General features: G+C 42.5%; 1 protein-coding gene across 2 annotated transcripts in view; it reads right to left on the bottom strand.

Annotated features, from left to right (window-relative positions):
- Positions 1-306: 306 nt before the first annotated feature.
- The window catches only part of ENGASE (endo-beta-N-acetylglucosaminidase), a 122,528-nt gene continuing 95,712 nt past the window's right edge, over positions 307-27,122 (bottom strand). For both annotated transcript variants that reach the window (XM_073588065.1, XM_073588064.1), the window contains 5 exons: positions 12,760-12,947; positions 11,119-11,267; positions 6,358-6,457; positions 2,310-2,424; positions 307-759 (listed from right to left, as the gene is read on the bottom strand). In XM_073588065.1, the coding sequence (XP_073444166.1) occupies positions 364-759; positions 2,310-2,424; positions 6,358-6,457; positions 11,119-11,267; positions 12,760-12,947 (948 nt within the window). In that variant the 3' untranslated portion in view covers positions 307-363. The remainder of the gene's footprint in view (positions 760-2,309; positions 2,425-6,357; positions 6,458-11,118; positions 11,268-12,759; positions 12,948-27,122) is intronic.

The raw sequence follows: 27,122 nt of genomic DNA on the forward strand, positions 1-27,122 counted from the left end.
GTCTTGATAATTGCCAATCATTGCCATTTGTTGTCTATTCCACAATTCCGCTATTTGCACAACAGCATGTGAAATTGATTGTCAATCAGTGTTGCTTCCTAAGTGGACAATTTGATTTCACAGAAGTTTGATTTACTTGGAGTTATATTCTGTTGTTTAAGTGTCCCCTTTATTTTTTTCAGCAATGTATATATATACACTATATATATATATATATATATATATATATATATATATATATATATATTTATATAGTAAGAACTTTAATTCCTTCTCTTGTATAGTCAAACAAACTAGTACAGGTCATAAAAATCATAATCCAAAGTTTATTTGTTTACATGATAAAAAAATGTGCATGATTTGTTACACTTCAGTGTGCGTCTGTTCCACAAACTCCAAGGCCAGATGCCCCCATACTGGAGGCAAAACTTCCACAGTATCCTTGTTAACAGGCTGGACTGTAAACTCGAGTCTGCCAGGAGCTGGTGGGCATGGATTTGGAACAGCTAGATCAACCACACGGTAAATGCAAGCATGTGCCAACCCGAGAAGATGAGGCTGTGAGTCTGGAGCTCGATGACAAGTAACACCACGACAGTATATGCGAAAGTGGCGAACGTTATCCATAGCATGGCTCCAATGAAGGGTTAAGCTAACAAACAGCTGATTGCTTTGCTGGTCCCTTCGCCAATGTACATGAGTCAAAGTGAGGTCAGAAGGTTGCAAAGGACGTTGTGGAGGTAGAGAAGCATCTAAAACCTACAACAGAATAAAGAGCACAGTTAATGTTTTGTATTACATTATAATACTACAGTACCACTTTATTATCTTTTGCATACCCATAGAGTAGGGATGCCAAACTCAAATACACAGAGGACAAAAAAATAAAAGCTTGGACAAAGTCGTGGGTCAACTTTGATATTTATTTAAAAAATGTCAACTATTGCAGAAGTTCTTCCTTATCAAATATAAACGATGAACCTTTTCGTAGGGAAACAAGCTTAAAGGGTGCAGTGGTAGATCGGCTCAATCGGCTGTACACTGAGGTAGACACAGGTACACTGTGACTTTAAGAACTTTGGTTTATTGTAGGCAGCATAAACCAAGGTAGTAAAGCACATACAGCCCTCTGTGCAAAATAGGAAAATGTGACTGATCATATGATTGTCACATCACTATAGGTCCTGTTAGCACACAGCAGTGCTCAGCTCTGTAGATGGAGATACGGTGGACTTTCTCCCACCCTCACTATGATTGTCCACATAAAAACCAGTCTGTAATGCAACTTTAATTTTACCTTCACAACACAGTGTGCTGGAGGAAACTACTCTGGTTTCACATCACAGATGCCATCAAGTGCAGTGACACATATCTAGCATCTAGTACTCCACCAGTTACTTTGTCACAGTGCATATATTATGTAAAAGCAGTAAAAAGCATATGGCCCAAAATTGTAATTTAACTATGGCATTACAAAGAATTAAAAACAAAAACTTTGAATAATACAAATAATAAAGTATGTTGCCAACAAAAGTGCCTCCAAGCATAGTATGCCACCCAAGCAGTGAATTCCTCCACAGTATAATCAACGCGCACGGTATGGTGACCCAATCACAGTATAGTTCCCCAACTGTAATCCCCACACAGACCTCATCACATTATAATGGATCCCACATAGTCCTCCATAGAGTATGCAGATACAGTTGAAAGTGTGATTCTGGGCAGGGCACCATCCTGTGTCGCAGGCCAATATGCTCACCCTGCGGGCCAGAGTGTGACATATGTGCCCTATAGGAAGTTAATGTGAAACATGCACTGGGGTTTGCAAAGATCGCTGACTGGTCTGTATTATCTAGCCGTTTCATCTATTTATTTGCTTAAGTTGTAGGCTTTTTCTGGGGGTGACTTGGCTAGTACTTTGGTACGTTAATCTGCTACATTATTGGACAATGTCATTATTTATTTACTTATAGTACCATTGATTCTATGGTGTTGTACATGAGAATGGGTTGCGTACAAAATAAATATATATTTGACAGTAAACAAACTAACTAAAGATAGACTGGCACAGAGGGAAGAGGACCCTGCCCTTGCGGGCCTACATTCTACAGACAATACAGTACACATTACGTATTCTTAGGAGTTATGTCCAGGAGGCCCTGCCATAACGCATGATGTCTTAATTGAGGAGACTACACTACCAGGATTACTAGCAGTTGATCTGGAAAATGTATTTCTCAAGAGTAAATTAATTTAGAAGACCAAGCAAGAAGGAAAAGCTTGAGAGTTTTTTTTCTCAGACTAGATACCCTTATTTCTCCAACGCGGCACACAAAGCTCTCATCTTCCTCGTTGTGCTTTGTTCTGGAAACATGTACTGATAAGCCAGTCAGCAAACATCCACTTAGCTGCACCTCATAAAACCTAAAAGGAAATGGTACCATCACTTAACAAATCGTCTTAATACCAGCATCTCTAGTAAAACCAATAACAATAAAAATATCCCTGTACTTTTTACAATTAGAACAGTATTTTCATATTCACTTCACAATTGCTGAAAGACACTGTAGTCAGCTGGGGCTTATAACTTGGATCACCGGCTTGTAAATGTGAAATTCAGTTGTGCTCAAAAGTTTACATACCCCGGCAGAATTTTTGCTTTCTTGGCTTTTTTTTTTTTTTTTTTAGAGAATATCATTGAAAACACCAAAACTTTTTCTCCACTCATGGTTAGGTTAGTGGTTGGGTGAAGCCATTTATCGTCAAACTACTTTGTTTTCTCTTTCAAAATCATAATGACAGCCCAAAACATTCAAATGATCCTGATCAAAAGTTTTCATACCCTGGTGATTTTGGCCTGATAGCATGCACAGAAGTTGACACAAATGGGTTTTAATGGCTACTAATGGTAATATCCTCACCTGTGACCTGTTTGCTTGTAATCAGTGTGCATGCGCATAAAAGCTGAGTGAGTTTCTGGGATCCAAACAGACTCTTGCATCTTTAATCCAGCCACTGAGGTTTCTGTATTGTGAGTCATGAGGAAAGCAAAATAATTGTTAACGGATCTACGGGAAAAGGTAGTTGAACTATATAAAACAGGAAAAGGATACAAAAAGATTTCCAAGGAATTGATAATGCCAGTCAGCCGCGTTCAAACTGTGATTAACAAATGGAAAATCAGGGGCTCTGTAAAACAAAACCACGGTCAGGTAGGCCAACAAAAATTTCATCCACAACTGCCAGGAAAATTGCTTGGGATGCAAAAAAAAACTCACAAACAACCTCAGCTGAAATACTGGACTCTCTGAAAACTAGCAGTGTGGCTGTTTCAAGATGCACAATAAGGAGGCAGGTGGAAAAAAAATGGGTTGCATGGTCGAGTCGCCAGAAGAAAGCCATTACTGCCCAAATGCCACAAAGTATCTCGCCTACAATACGCAAAACAGCACAAGACAAGCCTCAAAACTTCTGAAACCAAGTAATTTGGAGTGATGAAACCAAAATTGAACTTTTTGACCACAACATTTGGAGAAAGGTCAACAAGGCCTATGATAAAAAGAACACCATTCCTACTGTAAAGCATGGAGGTGCATCGCTGCTGTTTTGGGATGTGTGAGCTAGAAAGGCACAGGAAACTTTGTCAAAATTGAAGGAAAGATGAATACAGCACTTTATCAGCAAATACTGAAGGCAAATTTGCAATCATTAGGCCCGGGAGCTGCGAATGGGACGTACTTGGACGTTCCAACATGACAACAATCCAAAACACAAGGCCAAGTTGACCTGTCATTGGCTACAGCAGAACAAAGTGAAGGTTCTGGAGTGGCCATCACAGTATCCTGACCTCAATATCATTGAGCCACTCTGGAGAGAACTTAAGCACGCAGTTCATGCTAGACAGCCCAGGAATTTACAGGAACTGGAGGCTTTTTGCCAAGAAGAGTGAGCAGCTTTACCATCTGACAAAATAAACAAAGTCATCCACAACTACCACAAAAGACTTCAAGCTGTCATTGTTGTTAAAGGGATCAATACACGGTATTAAAAAATAGGGTATGTAAACTTTTGATCAGGGTCATATGGATGTTTTGGGTTGTCATTATGATTTAAAAAGAGAAAACACAGTAGTTTGACAATAAATGGCTTAACCCAACCACTAACCACGAGTGGAGAAAAAGTTTTAGTGTTATCATTCATATTCTGAAAAAAAGGCCAAAAAAGCAAAAATTCTGCTGCGGTACAGTACAGACCAAAAGTTTGGACACACCTTCTCATTCAAAGAGTTTTCTTTATTTTCATGACTATGAAAATTGTAGATTCGCTCTGAAGGCATCAAAACGATGAATTAACACATCTGGAATTATATAATTAACAAAAAAGTGTGAAACAACTGAAAATATGTCTTATATTCTAGGTTCTTCAAAGTAGCCACCTTTTGCTTTGAATACTGCTTTGCACACTCTTGGCATTCTCTTGATGAGCTTCAAGAGGTAGTCACCGGAAATGGTCTTCCAACAGTCTTGAAGGAGTTCCAAGAGATGCTTAGCACTTGTTGGCCCCTTTGCCTTCACTCTGCTGTCCAGCTCACCCCAAACCATCTCAATTGGGTTCAGATTCGGTGACTGTGGAGGCCAGGTCATCTGGCGTAGCACCCCATCACTCTCCTTCTTGGTCAAATAGCCCTTACACAGCCTGGAGGTGTGTTTGCGGTCATTGTCCTGTTGAAAAATAAATGATGGTCCAACTAAACGCAAACCGGATGGAATACCATGCCGCTGCAAGATGCTGTGGTAGCCATGCTGGTTCAGTATGCCTTCAATTTTGAATAAATCCCCAACAGTGTCCCCAGCAAAGCACCCCCACACCAATCACACCTCCTCCTCCATGCTTCACGGTGGGAACCAGGAATGTAGAGTCCATCCGTTCACCTTTTCTGCGTCGCACAAAGACACGGTGGTTGGAACCAAAGATATCAAATTTGGACTCATCAGACCAAAGCACAGATTTCCACTGGTCTAATGTCCATTCCTTGTGTTCTTTAGCCCAAACAAGTCTCTTCTGCTTGTTGCCTGTCCTTAGCAGTGGTTTCCTAGCAGCTATTTTACCATGAAGGCCTGCTGCACAAAGTCTCCTCTTAACAGTTGTTGTAGAGATGTGTCTGCTGCTAGAATTCTGTGTTGCATTGACCTGGTCTCTAATCTGAGCTGCTGTTAACCTGCGATTTCTGAGGCTGGTGACTCGGATGAACTTATCCTCCGCAGCGGAGGTGACTCTTGGTCTTCTTTTCCTGGGGCAGTCCTCATGTGAGCCAGTTTCTTTGTAGCGCTTGATGGTTTTTGCCACTGCACTTGGGGACACTTTCAAAGTTTTCCCAATTTTTCAGACTGACTGACCTTCATTTCTTAAAGTAATGATGGCCACTCGTTTTTCTTTACTTAGCTGCTTTTTTCTTGCCGTAATACAAGTCTATTCAGTAGGACCATTAGCTGTGTATCCACCAGACTTCTGCACAACACAACTGATGGTCCCAACACCATTTATAAGGCAAGAAATCCCACTTATTAAACCTGACAGGGCACACCTGTGAAGTGAAAACCATTTCCGGTGACTACCTCTTGAAGCTCATCAAGAGAATGCAAAGCAGTAATCAAAGCAAAAGGTGGCTACTTTGAAGAACCTAGAATATAAGACATACAATATTTTCAGTTATTTTACACTTTTTTGTTAATTATATAATTCCACATGTGTTAATTCATAGTTTTGATGCCTTCAGAGTGAATCTACAATTTTAATAGTCATGAAAATAAAGAAAACTCTTTGAATGAGGTGTGTCCAAACTTTTGGTCTGTACCGTATGTAAACTTTTGAGCACAACTGTATGTTGTGTAATGATGTGATATTACATAAATCAGCACATATGGTAATTTAATTGTAGTAACACCTAACACAGGTTTTTCTAATTTCAAGACAATTTAAAAATTTGTTTGTTTTTTTCCCCTGACAACTTTCCTTATTTTCACAAACATGTTACCGCCTCTAAAAAGCAATGGTACCTTCATGGAAGGCTAGCTGTTGTAGAAAGTTACTTGACCTCAACCGTTGTCTCTCGTAAAGAGAAACTTCTGTACAATGCACAAACTAGACAGGCCAGAAGTTCAAGCAAATGCAACTTTTTTTATTTACTTGCAGAGTGCATAAGTAATCACAACTAAGGAAGAGTAAGCCAGACGGAGAAAACTGATGACGAGGATAAGGAGAAAGACAATCCTATATTAATTTACAAAATATTGAGTAATAGTGTTTTGGGAATGTCATATCTTGAACTTACAAGCAGCCCACGCTATTCACATTTACCTTTTTAGCCAACCAAAGGTCCTATCCTGTTCAGGAGTTGTGAAAAATGTGGGGGGTTTTGAAAGGGGTTCAAGAGTATGTGTCTGATTGGGGGGTCCTCCTGGGTAAAAGAGAAAAATGAAAATGGTAACAGAAGCCAGTAACATAATCATAGTGAAATATCTTATTCATGAATTAAAAAATTGTTCTTTTCAAAAACCCACATTTACACACAATGGATCATGAACCCAATTAAGGCTGTGTGCCCACGTTGCGTTTTTTTTAAGTGTTTCCGCAGCGCTTTTAGACAAGCGTTTCTGCTGCGGAAACGCTTAAGAAAAGCATCTAATGTAATAGAATGGAAAACGCACATGTTGTGCTAATGGTGCGTTTTTTTCCGCTGCGGAAACGCTTAGCGGAAAAAAACGCAGCATGTTCATTAATTGTGCGGAATCGCATGCGATTCCGCATACATACACTGTAATTGCAAAAACGCATAGGAAAACGCATGTCAAAACGCTTGACAATCGCATCAAAAACGCGTGTCAAAAAGCGCATGCGTTTTCCCTGGCAAGGGCATGCGCTTCTGCTCAGGAAAAAAACGCTTGAAAAACGCTACGTGGGCACATAGCCTAACTGTAGAGAGGTGGCAGTCTAGTAGAAGTAACGCGACAATTCGTCTACCAGAGATAGGAAAAGAGTCCGGTGTGTATACAGTCTCTGTAGCATTAAGGACAGGTTGTGGCAAGGAGGCAATGAGCAGGCACGGAGTATAGGCGGTTTTCTATACTCTGTTGTTATGAATGGGTCACCGAGGAGGAACAACAAAACCTAAGTCCCAGAAAACCAGAGAGGTTGGTCACTATGCAGATTGCAGATCCCTGATCTTAACCACACAACTAATAGTAGCAGTGGAGCGTTCCTACGTTGTTCCTAGACGCCTCGTCACCGCCGGAGAACTACATAAACCTAAAGAAAGAAAAGGGAAAACTAGCAGACCCCAAAGGAAAAGACAGCCCCCACACATGTATTGACGGTGAAGCAAGATGAAAACACATACACAGGCAGGAAAATAGGCTGTGCAAACGATGGGGCCCGACTAACTAGAAAGGACAGGAAAGGAAAGCCACTGTCTGCAATCTGCCAAAAAACCCTACCAAAAATAATGTCCAACACGTCTGATAGCAAAATTAACCCTGAAGTCACTAGACTTGTCCCACTATATCAGCACTCTGAAATATTCTGAAACAGAGCAAAAAGAGGCCAATCTAATTAGGGACAAAAAGACAAATTGGCAAATACAGATAAATAGGAGTGGCCGTTCAGCATAGCCCCAGCAGGGGCAAGCTGACCACACAAGAAACTGAATTGACCAACAAGCGCAAGTGTGAACATTAGCAAAAAACTTAACTTTAAGAAGACTGGAAGAGAGCTGAAGTCCAAGACCTGAGAAGCAGACTGAATCACCAGCAGCAGGATAGGGCGTCGGCTGTCTTATATCCACAGTCTGATACTCCAGAGATCCAATAGTTATCCTTCTCATCAGGTGGCAGATCACTACCACTTAAACCAACCTCACTACCTCCTGTGACCACCAGAGGGAGAACGGAAGGAGAACTCTCAACTGGAGGAGCAGAAAATAAGCTCATAACACTCTGTGCCCGGGGCTGCCATCAGGGCATTACTGCCTTTACTGATGTGTGGGGTCCGGTGAGCAGAGGGCTGGACCCCATCTCTTCTGCTCACTGAGCCCCAGCGTTCAGTTAGGGTATGTGCACACGTTGCGGATTTGGCTCCATGTGGTGTACAGTACCATGTAAACCTATGAAAAATCAAATCTGCTGTGCACATGCTGCGGAAAATTCCGTGTACATTTGCTGGGGTTTATTTTCCACAGCATGTCAATTCTTTGTGCGGAATCCGCAGCGTTTTTACACCTCTTCCATTATAGGAATCTGCAGGTGTAAAACCGCAGGTGAAATCCGCACAAAATCTGCAGAAAATCTGCAGTAAATGTGCACTAAATCTGCAGGTAAAACACAGGATGTGGGACAATTTTACTATAGGTGCCAATTAAGAGATATTATTACTGTTGTGATGTATTTTATTTTTGAGGATACTGTTTTCAGTGGGCGCGTCCCGTTACTGTGTAGGGCAACATTGTCGCTATTTTTCTTCATCTTGCGTAGTGTAGCAGTTGTGAAAAAATTGGGGAATGTGCTCTAATTACATACAGAGCTCTGTGTATAATGTCCCTGTATTACCTGAACAATAACACTATATACTGTATACTATATACAGATCTCCTATGTATAATGACACTTACGGTAATATCAGTATTAAGTTTTTTTTTATTAATGATCAGTAATGTAGTATTCGGTCACTATGTGTTTGTCCCTTGTAATTGGCATTATTCTGTCACTATGTGGTGCTAATATATGGTCTGGTCAGGGTGTGTCGGTATTTGTCCCTTGTATGTGGTATTACCATCACACAGTGACCAAATAATATGTGATCTGGTCATGGTATTATTCATTCACTATGTGGTGGTAATATGTGGTCTGGTCATGGTGTGATGGTATTTGTCCCTTGTGTATGGTATTCTTGTTCATTAAAAAAAAAAAAAAAAAAAAATTTTATATATATATATATATATATACAGTGCCTACAAGTAGTATTCAACCCCCTGCAGATTTAGCAGGTTTGATAAGATGCAAATAAGTTAGAGCCTTCAAACTTCACACAAGAGCAGGATTTATTAACAGATGCATAAATCTTACAAACCAAAAAGTTATGTTGCTCAGTTAAATTTTAATAAATTTTAAACATAAAAGTGTGGGTCAATTATTATTCAACCCCTAGGTTTAATATTTTGTGAAATAACCCTTGTTTGCAATTACAGCTAATAATCGTCTTTTATAAGACCTGATCAGGCCGGCACAGGTCTCTGGAGTTATCTTGGCCCACTCCTCCATGCAGATCTTCTCCAAGTTATCTAGGTTCTTTGGGTGTCTCATGTGGACTTTAATCTTGAGCTCCTTCCACAAGTTTTCAATTGGGTTAAGGTCAGGAGACTGACTAGGCCACTCCAACACCTTGATTTTTTGCCTCTTGAACCAGGCCTTGGTTTTCTTGGCTGTGTGCTTTGGGTCGTTGTCTTGTTGGAAGATGAAATGACGACCCATCTTAAGATCCTTGATGGAGGAGCGGAGGTTCTTGGCCAAAATCTCCAGGTAGGCCGTGCTATCCATCTTCCCATGGATGCGGACCAGATGGCCAGGCCCCTTGGCTAAGAAACAGCCCCACAGCATGATGCTGCCACCACCATGCTTGACTGTATGGATGGTATTCTTGGGGTCGTAGGCAGTGCCATCCAGTCTCCAAACGTCACGTGTGTGGTTGGCACCAAAGATCTCGATCTTGGTCTCATCAGACCAGAGAACCATGAACCAGTCTGTCTCAGAGTCCTCCAAGTGATCATGAGCAAACTGTAGACAAGCCTTGACATGACGCTTTGAAAGTAAAGGTACCTTACGGGCTCGTCTGGAACGGAGACCATTGCGGTGGAGTACGTTACTTATGGTATTGACTGAAACCAATGTCCCCACTGCCATGAGATCTTCCCGGAGCTCCTTCCTTGTTGTCCTTGGGTTAGCCTTGACTCTTCGGACAAGCCTGGACTCGGCATGGGAGGAAACTTTCAAAGGCTGTCCAGGCCGTGGAAGGCTAACAGTAGTTCCATAAGCCTTCCACTTCCGGATGATGCTCCCAACAGTGGAGACAGGTAGGCCCAACTCCTTGGAAAGGGTTTTGTACCCCTTGCCAGCCTTGTGACCCTCCACGATCTTGTCTCTGATGGCCTTGGAATGCTCCTTTGTCTTTCCCATGTTGACCATGTATGAGTGCTGTTCACAAGTTTGGGGAGGGTCTTAAATAGTCAGAAAAGGCTGGAAAAAGAGATAATTAATCCAAACATGTGAAGCTCATTGTTCTTTGTGCCTGAAATACTTCTTATATATATATATATATATATATATATATATATAGAAAAAGAAATAAAAATATACCTAAAAAGAGCATAGGATGTTTTTACAAATGTTTAATAGGTTAGAATAGGATATGGCCCGTCCAAAAGAGTCTACCTTGTCATGGTAGCGGCTTAAAAACATCTTTTGTCAAAACAAAAGCTGATGGCTATGTACAGTATGTGATATGGTGTTCGATTGGAAAGGTTAATGTATGATTGGTGAGGACGTGATGCAAAAGCGGATATTTAGGGGGCCCAAAAATTTTGTCAGTATGGGGCCCTGAAATTCCTGGTGGTAGACCTGTTTGTTCCACAGCAGAGGGAGAGAGCCAAAATTCATTGTATGAACACAAGACAGTTGTTAAACTAAATTCAACTGTATCTGGAGGACAGGACCCAGAAGGTGGCAACAAAAGGCCCACTGAGTACCCAAGGCCTGATTAGGCGAGATCAACTACCAGTTAGTTTTTAACACTAGTAGTCAAGACAGGTAGATCCCAGTCCAGCATGACATATCACATCAGAATATTTTACTTGCACAGTCACTACATATAAAACAAGTATTACACAGTTTTCATTGAAATCAATGGACTATCAATTTAATGAAAGCATGCCTAATGTCCTCCAGTACAACACAAGTCTTCCTGTTTTGTGTAATGTGTACTTGCTATCACCAGGGCTACACAATAGATGAATATTGCTATGGAATATTACAAAAGCAATATAGTGCAAGCCAACATGGTTTCTGGTCTTACCAGTTATTTCAGTGACACTTTCCACGCCACAGAAAGGAGCATCTTGTGTGGACAGCTCTAGTGACAATGAGACATTGGGAGCATCCTCCAACTTGTACACGACGGACAGCATGAGTTTTTCTGGAGCTGAAGCATGTAAAGAGAACAACCTAGGCAACCCAGCCCACCCCCAAATATTCAAGGCATGAAAATATTTTACAAATGACATCAGTGACAGTTGCAGCCAACAAGCTTTATATATTCACTGAAAACTACACTATCAATCATTTCTAATATACCGTAACTAACCATAATGCTATGAATAAAATCACTGAATACAATACATCCCTAAAAGACTCCGTTCACATCTCTGTCATGGATTACTTTATAACGTAACAACACAGTGCCAGGTCCATATAGTGGACTTTTGGGTTGCCTCAGTGTGTCAAACAATTTGACGTTAAAGGGAACCTGTTGCGTGAAAAATGCTTTGAACCTGCAGATATAGGGTAGATTTACAACTTAATAGAATTCTGAAGCTGTTCGGCCCCTGCACCGAGAGACCAGTTGCCGGGAATAAATTAGCTTTACTTCTCCGGCAGCTTCCGGAATTCAGTCATAAAGGCTTCATTCATCGCTCAGTAGTGAGAGACGGCTGTATCCATGACTCGGCACTGACTGACAGCCTGCTTTGCACTGATGCACTGCTGATCTGGCTGTCAGTCAATGCTGGGGCATGGTTACAGCTGCCATTCACTATGTATCAAGCGGTGACTGAAGCTGTGCTTTTATGACTGAAAGCCTGAGGACCCCGGAAGGAAAAAAGTTACATTTTCTCACGACAGCTGGACCTTCAGTGGTGCGGCCGAATGTCAAAAACCTGCAGATCAACCCCATATATGCAGGATAGTAGCGTTTTTTAACATGACAGGTTCTCTTTAAATAGAGCCATTGACACGTATGAATGGAGCCATAAATATACAAAAAAATTCCTAATCTACAACGTACAATCTCTGAAGCCAATGGGTGCATATACGGTACATAGACACATTAAAAGCAAATATCTCTTGTGTGTGTAAACTATTTTACATAAAAGGGTAAGTTCACTCTGGGCGTTTTTGATGCTTTTTTTTTTCTGCAGCAAAACCGGATCTTCTTGGCAGAAAAGAAGCTGCAGCAAAAACAGAGGCTTAGGTGCATTTTTGGTGCAAATCTGGCACTTTTTTTTTGGTACGTTTTTCAAGTCTCTTTGTCCATGCTAGTGTCCATGACTTTTCTGTGGAAAAAACGCTGCAAGTAATGATACCTGCGTTTTTTCAACCACCATTCAATGGGTGAAAAACGCTGCAAAAACGCTGAAAGACGTGCTCTATGTCCAAAAAACGCAGGAAAGCACAAAATCCCGATGATATAAAAAAACGAATGTGTGTGCCTGAGATTTCTGAAATCTCATAGGCTTTGCTGGTAATGTAAAAAGTAGCTCAAAATTAGCATAAAAAAAACAGCAAAAACGCCCAGTGTGAACACACCCAAAAATGGTTGCAAAAAACACTCCACACACTAAAATCTTAATAGTCAAATGGAAAAACAAAATTTGTAAATCTGGTCCTAGCAATTTTCAAAGTTAAACCATCCCACCCTATATTATCGCTTTTCACTTACTTCAAAGAAACCCCCTTAGTGTCCGCAGACAATGTTCCTTCAATGAGCAGGGAATTGCCTCCATGCCAGGCATCTTCTGGGCAGATCCGAGACTTGACATAACTTACACCTTCATCAATAGCGACTGCAGAGAAAATTGGTTGCAACTCCTGAGCGCTTAGGTTAAACCAAGGACCAATATCTTCAGCCTAACATGATAAAGTATTTGTAAATATGAGTATACTATAATAAAAAAGCTTAAGGCTATGTGCCCACGTAGCGATTTTTTCCTGAGCAGAAACGCATGCCCTTGCCAGGGAAATCGCATGCGCTTTTTGACGCGATTGTCAAGCGTTTTGACACGCGTTTTCCCATGCGTTTTTGCTCATATAATTGATGGTATGCGGAATCGCGGGCGATTCCGCAAAGTTAATGAACATGCTGCATTTTTTTACCGCTACGCGATTCCGCAGCGGTAAAAAACGCACCATTGGCACAACATGTGCGTTTTCTATTACAAATGCATGGAACGCTTACTTTAAGCGTTTCCGCGGCAGAATCGTGCATTAAAAAACACCGCGGAAACGCTTAAAAATCGCTACGTGGGCACACAGCCTAAAAGGTGAGCAACATGTTATTAACATCTTAGTGACTGAGCTAATTTTGATCTTAATGACGAGGCCAAAAATTATATTATATATATTATTTCTCAGTTTGCAAACTTTCAATCTTAATATCCTTAAACCAGTTAGTCATGCTGTATGAAATAATAAATAACATTTCCATACGTCTACTTTACATCTGCATCATTTTATTTTGTTTTTACAAGGGTAGGGCTGTGCTGTCAGTACGCCAAACCTCTGACTGCGACTTCTCAATTTCCCTGACCACGACCCCACAGCACTGCCTCACTACTGAGCATGTACATATAGTGGAGAACAGATTCAGATTCTAAGCTAAAAGCCCAGATCCTTAGATCAGACATAGAACATTTTGTAACTTTCCCAAATTCTGATTAAAAAAATATTCAGCACATCCTGCATTGCACTACTGTACCCAATTTATTATAAACCATTTTATACCGACTCAGACTCCACAGCTCTGTAGAGAGGGTAAATATTTCTCAGTCATTTCTCATTTTTTCAACAAATTTACAAAACCTATTTCTTTAGGGACCTATTCAGATTTAAATGGACTTTGAGGGGACTATGTATTGGAGACTCCCCAAAAGTGATGCCATTTTAAAAACCGCACCTCTCAAATACTTCAAAATTGCTGTCAGGAAACTGTTTAACCCTTCAGGTGCTACAGAGCAATTAATGCAAAGTGGAATGAAAAATAAATTTTAATTCTACCTCCAAAATGTTGGTTCAACCCAAATTTTTTCACTTTTGCAAGTGGTAACACAAAAAAGTGGACCTCGCAGTTTGTTACCCACTTTCTTATGAGTGTGGCGATATCCCACATGTAGTTAAAAAGTGCTGTTTGAGCAAATGGCAGAGCTTGAAAGGAAAGGAGAAATATTTGAAATTTTGGAACAAAAAAAATAGATGAAAAATGTTGGGCACCATGTCGCATTTGAAGGGCCCCTAAGGTGCCTAAACAGCAGAAACACCCAACTGACCCCATTTTGGAAATCCGCAAGGATTTTATACAAGGTTTCAGTGAACATTTTGAACCGATAGGTACTACACAGAATTTGATAAAACATTAGGTTGCCATATTAAAAATGTTAATTGTTTCATGAAAATCTTGTTTTAGCCCCAAATTCTTCACTATTGCAAGTTGCAACACAAAGCAGTTGACCCCGCAGTTTGGTACCCACTTTGTTACGAGTACGATGATACCCCACATGTTGTCAAAAAATTCTGTTTGGACAAACGACAGGGCTTGGAAGGCAAGGGGCACAATGTGAATTTTGGAACACAAATTGGGCTCTATTTGCAATAGATTAACATATTTGCAGAACCTGGTTCAAGAACAGAAATCCCCATACAATGTCTCTCTTGTAAATTACACACTGTAATGTATTTATCTATTGAGGTAGTGAATAGTGTGATGGCATTTTTTATGCAGTTGATGCAACACAAGTTTGAAAATTTGCATTTTTTCGCTATCATTTTTATGAATTTTTTTTGTACATTCTGAGGAACACACCACAGATTTTATTGCACTAGTTATTCAGTGTTCAGAAATGCATCCAATATGAATACTGGACACACGCTGTGCCTAGAATAGATGTTGAACCATTTGGTCTTTAGGGTAAAATTGATGAAATTCCAGGATCCATTCAAAGCTTACAGATATATTGAGCTATTAAACAAGAAAATTCTTTTACGAATTATTACCCCCAGAGGGAGCCATGCCCTAAAGCACATTTGCTGATTATAAAACTTGGTCTTGCTAACAAAACAGTTGCCCCATAATTGCATATATTGTTGCAGAAAGAATAAACTGTTCTCGAATGAAGGTCAAAATGCGTAGGAAAATACTACACTCAACTATGTGACAAACCTGAGTTTGTTCCAAAGATGAAAGAACACCAGCAGGTCTAGAATGACAGGTTTATCTTTCAGAGACTGGTCGTGCAACGTCAGTTTAGCTCCATCAATCCCTAGATGAGAGACGAATGTGCCAATAGACGTGGTACACCATAGCAGGTTCCTGCCTGCCAAGGTAGGAATCACTATGTGCACAAAACAACAAATCCACTACAGAATCCATAAAGTATCCGCTTTCCTATGGCTGATTCCATCTCTCTCACACCCCTCGCCCCAGCTACAAACGTGGTGGAGGAGATGGCTTGCTCCTGTCTGATACCTGCTCCTTTACCCCAATTCCTTTGCCACCCTCCGCTACTCTTCCCTCATTCGAGGTGGACTCCGTCCGCATCTATTCCCCCTCCAACTGGCTGTCATCTACCGCCCCCCAGAACTAGTCATCTCCACCTTTCTTGACCACTTCACCACCTGGCTACTCCATTTCCTTTCTGCTGACATCCCCACCATCATCATGGGCGACTTCAACATCCCCATTGACACTTCCACCCCGGCTGCCTCTAAACTTCTATCACTCACGGCTTCCCTCGGCCTCACTCAATGGTCCTCTGCGGCCACTCACAAAGATGGTCACACGCTGGACCTTATCTACACCCGACTCTGTTCCCTGACTAATCTCAAAAACTCACCCCTCCCCCTGTCTGACCACAACCTACTGACATTCTCCTCCCTCTCCTCTCCTACTGCGCAACCCCCGCTCCATAAACTCGCTCACCCTCGCAGGAATCTCAAACACCTCAATTTACAATCACTCTCTGAATCCCTTCTCCCTCTTACAGACATAGCTTCCCTTCATGACACAGATGCTGCTGCCACCTTTTATAACACCACAATAACAGCAATGCTTGATTCAGCTGCCCCCCTCATGCAGAGCAAAACTCGAACAATCAACAGGCAGCCCTGGCTCACCAGCCCGACCAAAGAACTGAGACGGGTTTCCAAGGCCGCTGAGCGGAGATGGAAGAGAACCCATTCTACTGAGCACTTCAGCGCATACAAGCAGTCCCTTGCCAGCTTTAAATCCACGCTCTCTGCCGCAAAACAAACTTACTTCGCATCTCTCATATCCTCCCTGTCTCACAACCCTAAACAGCTCTTCAACACTTTCAATTCTCTACTCCGTCCCACAGCACCTCCTCCCCCTCCTCTCATTTCTGCCGAAGACTTTGCCTCCTTCTTTAAGCAGAAGATCGACACGATCAGACAAAACTTTGGCCCGCAGCCCTCAATGCCCCTCTTAGCCGCTCAGCCCTGTTCTGCAAAAGCCAGCTTCTCCACCATGACAGAAGATCAGCTCTCCACCCTTCTGTCAAGATCACACCTCACCACTTGTGCCCTCGACCCACTCCCGTCTCACCTCATCCCTAACTTGGCCACAGTCCTCATCCCATCTCTAACATCTCATCCTTCAAACATGCCTCAATCACACCCATCCTCAAAAAGCCCTCCCTTGACCAATCCTCTGTGTCTAACTATCGCCCAATATCTCTTCTCCCTTACGCCTCAAAACTACTGGAACAGCATGTATATCTTGAACTGTCCTCCCACCTCTCCTCCTGTTCCCTCTTTGACCGGTTACAATCTGGCTTCCGACCGCATCACTCAAGTGAAACCGCCCTAACTAAAGTCACTAACGACTTACTAACCGCCAAGAGCAAGTGACACTACTCGGTCCTCCTTCTCCTGGACCTGTCCTCTGCCTTCGACACCGTAGACCATTCCCTCCTGCTACAGACTCTCATCTCTTGGCATCACAGACCTGGCCCTATCCTGGATCTCAGCATACCTATCAGACCGAACATTTAGTGTCTCCCTCTCACACACCACCTCCTCACCTCGCCCCCTGTCTGTCGGTGTTCCCCAAGGCTCTGTCCTAGGACCCCTACTATTCTCCATCTATACCTTCGGCTTGGGACAGCTCATAGAATCCCACGGTTTGCTGTATCACCTCTATGCCGATGACACGCAGATCTACCTATCTGGACCCAACCTCGCCTCCTTACTGACTGAAATCCCACAATGTCTGTCTGCTATCTCAGCCTTCTTCTCTGCTCGCTTTCTCAAACTGAACATGGACAAAACAGAATTCATCATCTTTCCCCCATCTCACTCTACCCCTCCACCAGACCTATCCATCAATGTCAACGGCTGCTCTCTTTCCCCAGTCCCGTACGCTCGGTGCCTTGGGATGATCCCCGACTCTGCGCTCTCTTTCAAACCACATATCCAAGACCTCGCCTCCTCCTGCCGCCTCAAACTCAAAAATATTTCCTGGATCCGCTCATTCCTCAACCATGAAACCACAAAAACACTAGTGCATGCTCTTATCTCCCGCCTCGACTACTGCAACCTCCTACTCTCTGGCCTCCCCTCTAGCACTCTGGCTCTGCTCCAGTCCATCCTACACTGCTGCCCGACTAATCCACCTGTCTCCCCGCTATTCCCCAGCCTCCCCCCTATGCCAGGCCCTTCACTGGCTTCCTATCGCCCAAAGGCTCTAATTCAAAACCCTAACAATGACATAAAAAGCCATCCACAACCTGTCTCCTCCTGTCTCCTCTGTGACATGGTCTCTAGGTACCTACCCGCACGCAACCTTCGATCATCTCAAGATCTCCTTCTCTACTCCCAACTTATCCCTTCTTACCACAACCGCATACAAGACTTCTCCCGTGCTTCCCCATACTCTGGAACTCCCTGCCGCAACACATCAGACTCTCACCATCAACGGAAACCTTCAAGAAGAACCTGAAGACCCACCTGTTCCGACAAGCCTACAGCCTGCAATGATCCTCGGTCTACTGAACCACAGCATGACCTGCTCTACCCTCTCCTACTGTATCCTCACCCATCCCTGTAGACTGTGAGCCCTCGCGGGCAGGGTCACCTCTCCTTATGTACTTGTGGGTCCCTTGTCTTACACATGTTTACTATACTGGTCTATATTTCCCCTTTTCACATGTAAAGCGCCATGGAATAAATGGCGCTAAATAAATGCATAATAATAATAATAATAATAATAAAAGTATTGCCTGGTATAGGAGGTTCGGCAAAGAACCGTGCAGTAAAGCCCATAGTGTATAAGTGTGGAACAGCCTCAACATTAGAGATCCTGCAATAAAATGATCATGCCCGCATCAAGGATATAAATAATATATAAGTAATATAACCATTTAGTGACCGGGCCAAGTTTTTCAAATCTGGCCAGTGTCACTTTATGTGTTAATAACTCTAGAACGTTTCAACGGATCTCATTGATTTATTTTCAGATTGTTTTATTTGTGACACATTGTAGTTTATGTTAACCCCTTCATGACCAAGCCTATTTTGACCTTAATGACCAGGCCATTTTTTGCAATTCTGACCAGTGTCCCCTTATGAGGTAATAACTCAGGAACGCTTCAACGGATCCTAGCGATTCTGAGAATGTTTTTTCGTGACACATTGGGCTTCATCTTAGTGGTAAATTTAGGTTGATAATTTTTGCGTTTATTTGTGAAAAAAATCAGAAATTTGGCAAAAATTTAGAAAATTTCGCAATTTTCAAATTTTGAATTTTTATTCTGTTAAACCAGAGAGTTATGACACAAAATAGTTACTAAATAACATTTCCCACATGTCTACTTTACATCAGCACAATTTTGGAAACAAAATATTTTTTTGTTATGAAGTTATAAGGGTTAAAAGTTGACCAGCGATTTCTCATTTTTACAATAAAATTTACAAAACCATTTTTTTTTTAGGGACCACCTCACATTTGAAGTCACTTTGAGGGGTCTATATGGCAGAAAATACCCAAAAGTGACACCATAATAAAAACTGCACCCCTCAAGCTACTCAAAACTACATTCAAGAAGATTATTAACCCTTCAGGTGTTTCACAGGAACTAAAGCAACGTGGAAAGAAAAAATGGACATTTTAATTTTTCCAACAAAAATTTTCTTTTAGCATCAATTTTTTCATTTTCACATGGGCAACAAGATAAAATGGATCCTAAAATTTGTTGGGCAATTTCTCCAGAGTACACCATTACCTCATATGTGGTCAAAAACCACTGTTTGGGCGAACGGCAGGGCTCAGAAGAGAAGGAGCGCCATTTGACTTTTTGAATGGAAAATATGCTGGAATATTTAGCGGTTGCCATATCACGTTTGGAGAGCACGTGTGCATAAACATTGGTGCTCCTCCACAAGTGACCCCATTTTGGAAACTAGACCCCCCCCAAGGAACTTATCTAGATGCATTGTGTTCACTTTGAACCCCCAGGTACTTCACAAATTGATCTGTAAAAAAAAAAAAAAAAAGTACTTTTTTTTTCACAAAAATTTTCTTTTAGCCTGTTTTTTCATTTTCACATGGGCAACAGGATAAAAAGGATCCTAAAATTTGTTGAGTAATTTCTCCTGAGTACACCGATACCTCATATGTGGTCATAAACCACTGTTTGAGCGCACGGCAGGGTCCGGAAGGGAAGGAGCACCATTTGACTTTTCAAATGGAAAATTAGCTCCAATCGTTAATCGGACACCAAGTCACGTTTGGAGAGCCCCTGTGCACCTAAACATTGGAGCTCCTCCACAAGTGACCCCATTTTGGAAACTAGACCCCCTAAGGAACTTATCTAGATGTGTAGTGAGCACTTTGAACCCCCAAGTGCTTCACAAAAGTTTATAACACAGAGCAGTGAAAATGCAAAATATTTTTTTTTCCTCAAAAATGATTTTTAGCACACTATTTTTAATTTTCACAAGGCTAACAGGAGAAATTGAACCACAAAAGTTGTGGTCCCGTTTTTCCTGAGTACGCTGGTACCCCATATGTGGGGGGGACCACTGTTTGGGCACACGGCAGGGCTCAGAAGGGAAGGAGCGCCATTTGACTTTTTGAAATGCAAATTACTTCTAGTCATTAGCGGACACCATGTTGTGTTTGGAGAGCCCCTGTGTGCCTAAACATTGGAGCTCCCCCTCAAATGACCCCATTTTGGAAACTAGACCCCCCCAAGGAACTTATCTAGATAGTGCAAAAAATTATTTTTTAGTGCGCAATTTTTTATTTTCACAAGGGTACCAGGATAAATTAGACCCCAAAAGTTGTTGTCCAGTTTGTCCTGTGTATGCTGGTACCCCATATGTGGGGGGGGGGGGGAACCACTGTTTGGGCACACGTTGGGGCTCGGAAGGGAAGTAGTGACATTTTGAAATGCTGACTTTGATGGAATGGTCTGCGGGCATCATGTTACATTTGCAGAGCCCCTGATGTACCTAAACTGTGGAACCCCCCCACAAGTGACCCCATTTTGGAAACTAGACCCCCCAAGGAACTTATCTAGATGTGTGGTGAGCACCTTGAACCCCCAAGCGCTTCACAGAAGTTTATAACGCAGAGCCGTAAAAATAAAAAATATTTTTTTTTCCTCAAAAAAAAAAAAAGATTTTTAGCCAGCAATTTTTTTTCACAAGGGTAGCAGGATAAATTGGACCCCAAAAGTTGTTGACCAGTTTGTCCTGAGTACGCTGGTGCCCCAGATATGGGGGGGAACCATTGCTCGGGCACACGTAAGGGCTTGGAATGGAAGTAGTGACGTTTTGAAATGCAGACTTTGATGGAATGGTCTGCGGTCGTTACATTTGCAGAGCCCCTGATGTGCCTAAACAATAGAAACCCCCCACAAGTGACACCATTTTGGAAACTAGACCTCCCAAGGAACTTATCTAGATGCCTGGTGAGCACTTTGAACCCCCAAGTGCTTCACAGAAGTTTATAACGCAGAGACGTGAAAATAAAAAAAAATAAAAAATGTTCCACAAAAATATTTTTTTAGCTCCCAATTTTTCATTTTCCCAAGGGTACCAGGAGAAATCAGACCCCCAAAGTTGTTGTGCAATTTTTCCTGAGTAAGCTGATACCCCATATGTTGGGGTAAACCACTGTTTGGGCACATGTCGGGGCTTGGAAGGGAGGGAGAACCGTTTAACTTTTTGAACGCAAAATTGGCTGGAATCAATGGTTGCACCATGTCGCGTTTGGAGACCCCCTGATGTGCCTAAACAGTGGAAACCCCACAATTCTAACTTCAACCCTAACCCCAACACACCCCTAACCACAGCCCTAACCCCAACACATCCCTAATCCTAATCCCAACCCTAACCATAACCCTAACCCAACACACCCCTAACCTTAATCCCAACCCTAACCATAACCCTAACCAGAAGCCTAACCCTAATTCCAACCCTAACTCTAATTCTAACCCTAATTCCAACCCTAACCCTAATTCTAACCCTAATTCCAACCCTAACCCTAATTCTAACCCTAATTCCAACCCTAACCCTAATTCCAACCCTAACCCTCTTTCCAACCCTAACCCTAATGGAAAAATAAAAATAATTTCTTTATTTTATTAGTTGATCCTGCCCATGGGGGGTGATAAACGGGGGGTTTATTTACTTTTCATTCTATTTTGATCACTGTGAGAGTTTATCACAGTGATCAAAATGAATGAATGGAAATTGCAGCTGACGGGCGCACTGCGCATGCGCCCATTTTCCAATATGGCGGCGCCCATGGTCCAGGACCGCGAGACACCGGGAGCCATAACGGCACTCGGTGAGTACCGGGGGGTGGGAGGAGGGGCGATCGGAAGCCGAGGGGGAGCGGAAGGAAGGAGGGGGGGGATGATGACAGCGGCGGCACATCGCCGCTATCAGTGGCGGGGGGGCAGATCGCCCCCGTTAATGGGTGGGGAGGTCGGATCGCTGTCACCAGCTATGTCCGATGCTACAGCAGTGTCAGACATGGCTGGATTGTAATATTTCATCAATTTTCATTGATGAAATATTACTATCGCTGATTGGCTGTTTCACTTTTAACAGCCAATCAGAGCGATCGTAGTCACGTGGGGGCGAAGCCACGCTCCCTATGGTGAAGAACAAAGCCCCCTGTATCTGTGGGTCGGGTGACCTTTCAGTGACCTAGGTCACCCGACCCGCAGGGGGGCTTTAAAGTCATGACACCACATAGGCGTCACTGGTCAGATTGGCACCAGTTTTCATGACGCTTATATGGCGTCATTGGTTGTGAAGGGGTTAATAGTAAATTTATGTCGATATTTTCTGCGTTTATTTATAAAATATCTGAAATTTGTGAAAAAATTCCTAAAATTAGCAATTTTCAAACTTTGAATGATTATCCCTTTAATGAAAACAGTCATACTGCATAAAATAGTAATTAAATAGCATTTCCCTCATGTCATCACCACCATTTTTAAAATATCCTTTTATTTTGTTAGAGTGAAATTTACAAAACTTATTTTTTTAGGGACCTATTCAGTTTTGAAGTGACTTTGGTGAACTTATAACTCATACAATCCCCAAAAGTGAGAACATTTTAAAAACAGCAAGCCTCAGTGTATTCAAAACTGCTGACAAGTAGTTTATTAACTATTCTGGTGCTTTTCAGCAATTAATACAAAGTGGAGTGGCATGACAGGAAGGAAAAATGTTATTTTTACCACCTAAATGTTGCTAACTTCTGAACAGGTCACTGTAGCCGGCACTCTAAGGGCTCACACTCACTTGCGAGAGACTCGAACCTGGCACGAAAATCGTGCGAGTCTCTCGCAAGTGAGTAGGAGCCCTTAGGCTGTTATTTGGCCATGAATTGCCATGGAAAACATCAGTACCACACAATCATGATCTCAGGGCACTGATGGAGTTAAAGAGGGAGCCCCCACACGCTGTCAACCATTCACATGCCGTCATCACTATTTACAGCAGCATTTAAGGGGTGAAAAAGCCATGGTTTGTGCCAACACCAATCAAAGCTGGTACAGCAAAGTGTCAGTTATAGTGTACAGTCAACAACTGAGGCATTTTCACCAGTCGGGGGATGCTATTGTCTGATATGTGAGGTTAGCAAAACGACATATTGGTGGTCACCAAAGGGATAAATTGAAACAAAAGATTTGTGTAGCAAGGCATAGTCATAAAAACAGTCAAAAGTATTTGTGAGTAATCAAGTCCTGGAATTGTCAGATGACGTGTCTTTTTAAGAACATTTGTGGGGTCTACATTCTGGAGTATTCAGACGTGGGCATGTGGATGAGAATTTGTCTGAAGTATAGATAGCATCTGATCGATCATGTCCTGGAATTATATGTGAAATGAGGTTAAATGTGCTTCACTGATAAAAAAAAAAAATTTTTGTTACTTGTCCAATAAAAATAGTGATATTCTCACAGCCACTGTCTTCAGCTTTTCCTGGCACCACTACGGTCCTGATCCGTCATCTTGTGACCGCAACTTCTTATTAGTCTAAGGCCTCTTTCACACATCAGTTTTTTTACATCAGTCACAATCCGTCAGCTCGACGGATCCGTCGCAGATTGTGAAAACCTGATGCAACGGATCCGTTTTTCCAACGGATCAGTTTTTAAAAACACCCACAGACAGATATATCCATAGATATATCTATCTTTTGATATATCTATGGATAGTGTGGTGTAGTGACCACTGTGTCCACTAGGGGGCGCTGTGTGGATGTCCTAGGAGAGAGGATGAGTGGCAGAATACTGAATGATCGTTATGTATCTCAAGGTGGGTGGCCTTGGGATGGAGACTTCTGCATGTGTTGATCAGCAGTGATACTGCTGAGGTGCTGTTTCAATGTGTTTGGGAAGTCTCCAGGTAACTGGTGAGACCAGTTACCTACAAACCCAACCCAGGAGGTGTGTTTAAGAACGCTATTGTAAAGTGTGTATGAGTGGTTGAAGGACCTGTGATGAGGTCATAGTCATGTGACCAGGTGGGCGTGGCTACGGATCATATAAGGTGGCCAGGGTATGTCACATGGAGTGAATGCAGGAACCCGGTTGGTCCGTTTTGGAAGGTCCCTGTCTTCTTGACAGCAAGTGAACGCTGTGTTTAATGGCTGCACGTGCCTGATAGTTCCCTGGAGGGAATGGACGTCTGCAGTAAGCTGAAGCGGCCATGAGGTAAACCCTGACGGGGTGAGATATCTGTGAGGCTGAAGAGCCTGCGAATGGAACATTGCATAACCTGTGTGACCACAGGGCTAACAGAGTGAAGCTCTGTCATGGACGCTATGCTGTTTTCTATTGCTTTGATGGTTTTAATGCATGAATAAACCGCATGGACTGTTATTATTTTATGGAAAACCCGTGGCGGATCTGGCTATTTGGCTGCCAAGCGAGTATCCCCTACCCGAATGACAGCGCTACCTTACAATAGATATAGATAGATAAATAATAGCAAGGCCGATGTTTATTAATGAACGTTTTATTAAAAAAAAAAAATGCTGTGGGCTCCCGCGCAATTTTCTGCGCCAGAGGGGGAAAGCCGACGACCAGGGGCCAATATTTGTAGCCTGGGAAGGGGGTAATACCCATGACCCCTTCCCAGGCTATGAATATCAGCCCACAGCTGTCTGCATAGCCTTTACTGGCTATTAAAATAGGGGGACCCCCCAAAAAATGATGGCACTTAGCCCCTCTCTTCCCACTGCCGTGTAGCGGTTGCATATGGGGTAATAAGGGGTTAATGTCACCTTGCTACGGTAAGGTGACATTAAGCCCGGTTAATAATGGAGAGGCGTTAATAATGGAGAGGCGTCAATAAGACGCCTATCCATTATTAATCTTATATTAATAAAGGGTTAAAAAAAACCACACACAAGAATAATTAGCAGTTAATCCTGAATGCTATATATGTGTTTTCAACTATGCAAGCTTATATCTGGTATATAGTTATTTCAACTTACTCTGCTTGTCCCCTTATGTTGTGAGGTCAAGAAACTTTTCAAAGTGCTTTATGATCCATGTAGTGCTGGACATCTGTTTATCTGACCACAACATTTTATTGGGTCCTGCTGTCTCAATTTAGTTTTATTAACGAGAGAGAGCGCAAAAAAAAAAAAAGTTCTAAGCCTTAGCCTCCTATATATTCAGACATAGCTTAGGGGAGCATTTATGCAGGGGGCATTTATGCACATACAATCGAAGTACATGTATCAAAGTACTGGCAGTTATGACAGGGCAGGAGACAGGTAAGACATTTACATTTATATACATCTACTCCCTGTACATCTGGAGAACAACAAATATATACCATATGCATTTGTGTAATTTATATCCTGGCCGCTGCATTCACACACATCCACCGCCCTGGCATTAACTCTCTACACTCTATCCATATCGGTCCCTCACTCCTTTCGCCTCCTATGTATAGCACTCATGCTCTTTTCACATTGCTAAATTGCACAGATCCAGTCAGTCCCACCATTCAACGTAAGAGACGCTCTCACAAATCACTTAACCATCTGCTCACTCTTTCTATCCTCCTTCTCCTAGTCGCAGGAGACATTGCTCCAACCCTGGTCCCCCATGTTATAGAAAGTCAAACCCCCCCAACTGCTACACTCAGAAACCCCTCTAATCTTATCAATATTCCCTGCATGCCATCTGTCTCTCTTAATTGTGCACTTTGGAATTCTCGCTCAGTGTGTAACAAACTCTCCTTCACTCATGACTTTTTCCTTTCTAATTCTCTTAACTTCCTTGCTCTTACTGAAACCTGGATCCAGCAGTCAGACACTACCGCTGCTGCTGCTCTTTCATACGGGGCACTACACTTCTCTCATACCCCAAGATCAGACAACAGAGCAGGTGGAGGCGTTGGTCTGCTCCTATCACCAAAATGTACCTTTCAGGTTATCCCTCAACTACCCTCACTAGTCTTCCCTTCTTTTGAGGTCCATGCTGTCAGACTCTACACCCCCCTTCTCCATGCGAGTGGCGGTGGTGTATCGTCCTCCCGGCTCCTCCCATTTGTTCCTGGATCATTTTGCCACTTGGCTACCACATTTTCTCTCCTGTGACATCCCTACCCTCATCATGGGAGATTTCAACATATTCAACATCCCCATTGCTCTTCCCCTCTCCCCATCTGCTACTCACCTTTTATCTCTAACCTCCTCATTTGGTCTTTCGCAGCTTACTAATTCTCCAACGCATCTAGACGGAAACTCCCTCGACTTGGTCTTCTCTCGGCTTTGTGCAGTGGATGATTTTGCAAACTCCCCTCTCCTGCTCTCTGACCACAATCTACTTTCATTCTCTATCAAGAACTGCCAGGCTGCTCAGGTCACCCCCACTGTCCATACTTATAGAAACATACAAGCCATTAACACCCAGAAACTTATGAAGAACTTGCAGTCTTCATTGGCCCCTATCTCCTCCCTCTCATGTCCTGATTCTACATTGAAGCATTACAATGAAACACTTCAAAGTGCCCTGGATAAATTTGCACCCCCTATAAATAGAACACCACAACACAGACAGCGACAACCCTGGCACTCCCTGCAAACACATTTCCTGCAGCGGTGCTCCAGGTGCGCCGAACGTCTGTGGAGAAAATCCAAGCTACACGAAGATTTCATCCATTACAAGTTTATGCTTAGAACATACAACACTGCCCTTCACCTCTCCAAACAAACCTATTTCAACACCCTCATCACCTCACTGTCCAATAACCCGAAACGTCTCTTTGACACTTTTCATTCTCTACTCAACCCAAAAGTACAGGCCCCAACCACGGAGCTCCGAGCTGACGATCTGGCCAATTACTTCAAAGAAAAAATTGACCAGATTTGACAGGAAATTATCTCCCAATCACCTCATACCATGCACTGTCCTCCCTCCCCCCTCTGCATCTAGCTCACTCTCTGATTTTGAACCAGTCACAGAAGAAGAAGCAGACTCCTGGCATCTTCTCACCCAACCACTTGCACCAGTGACCCATTTCCGTCAC

The sequence above is a fragment of the Dendrobates tinctorius genome, unplaced genomic scaffold (genome assembly GCF_039654945.1).
Source record: "Dendrobates tinctorius isolate UK_male_01 unplaced genomic scaffold, ASM3965494v1 ptg000103l, whole genome shotgun sequence".
In the NCBI taxonomy this organism is placed as follows: Eukaryota; Metazoa; Chordata; class Amphibia; order Anura; family Dendrobatidae; genus Dendrobates; species Dendrobates tinctorius.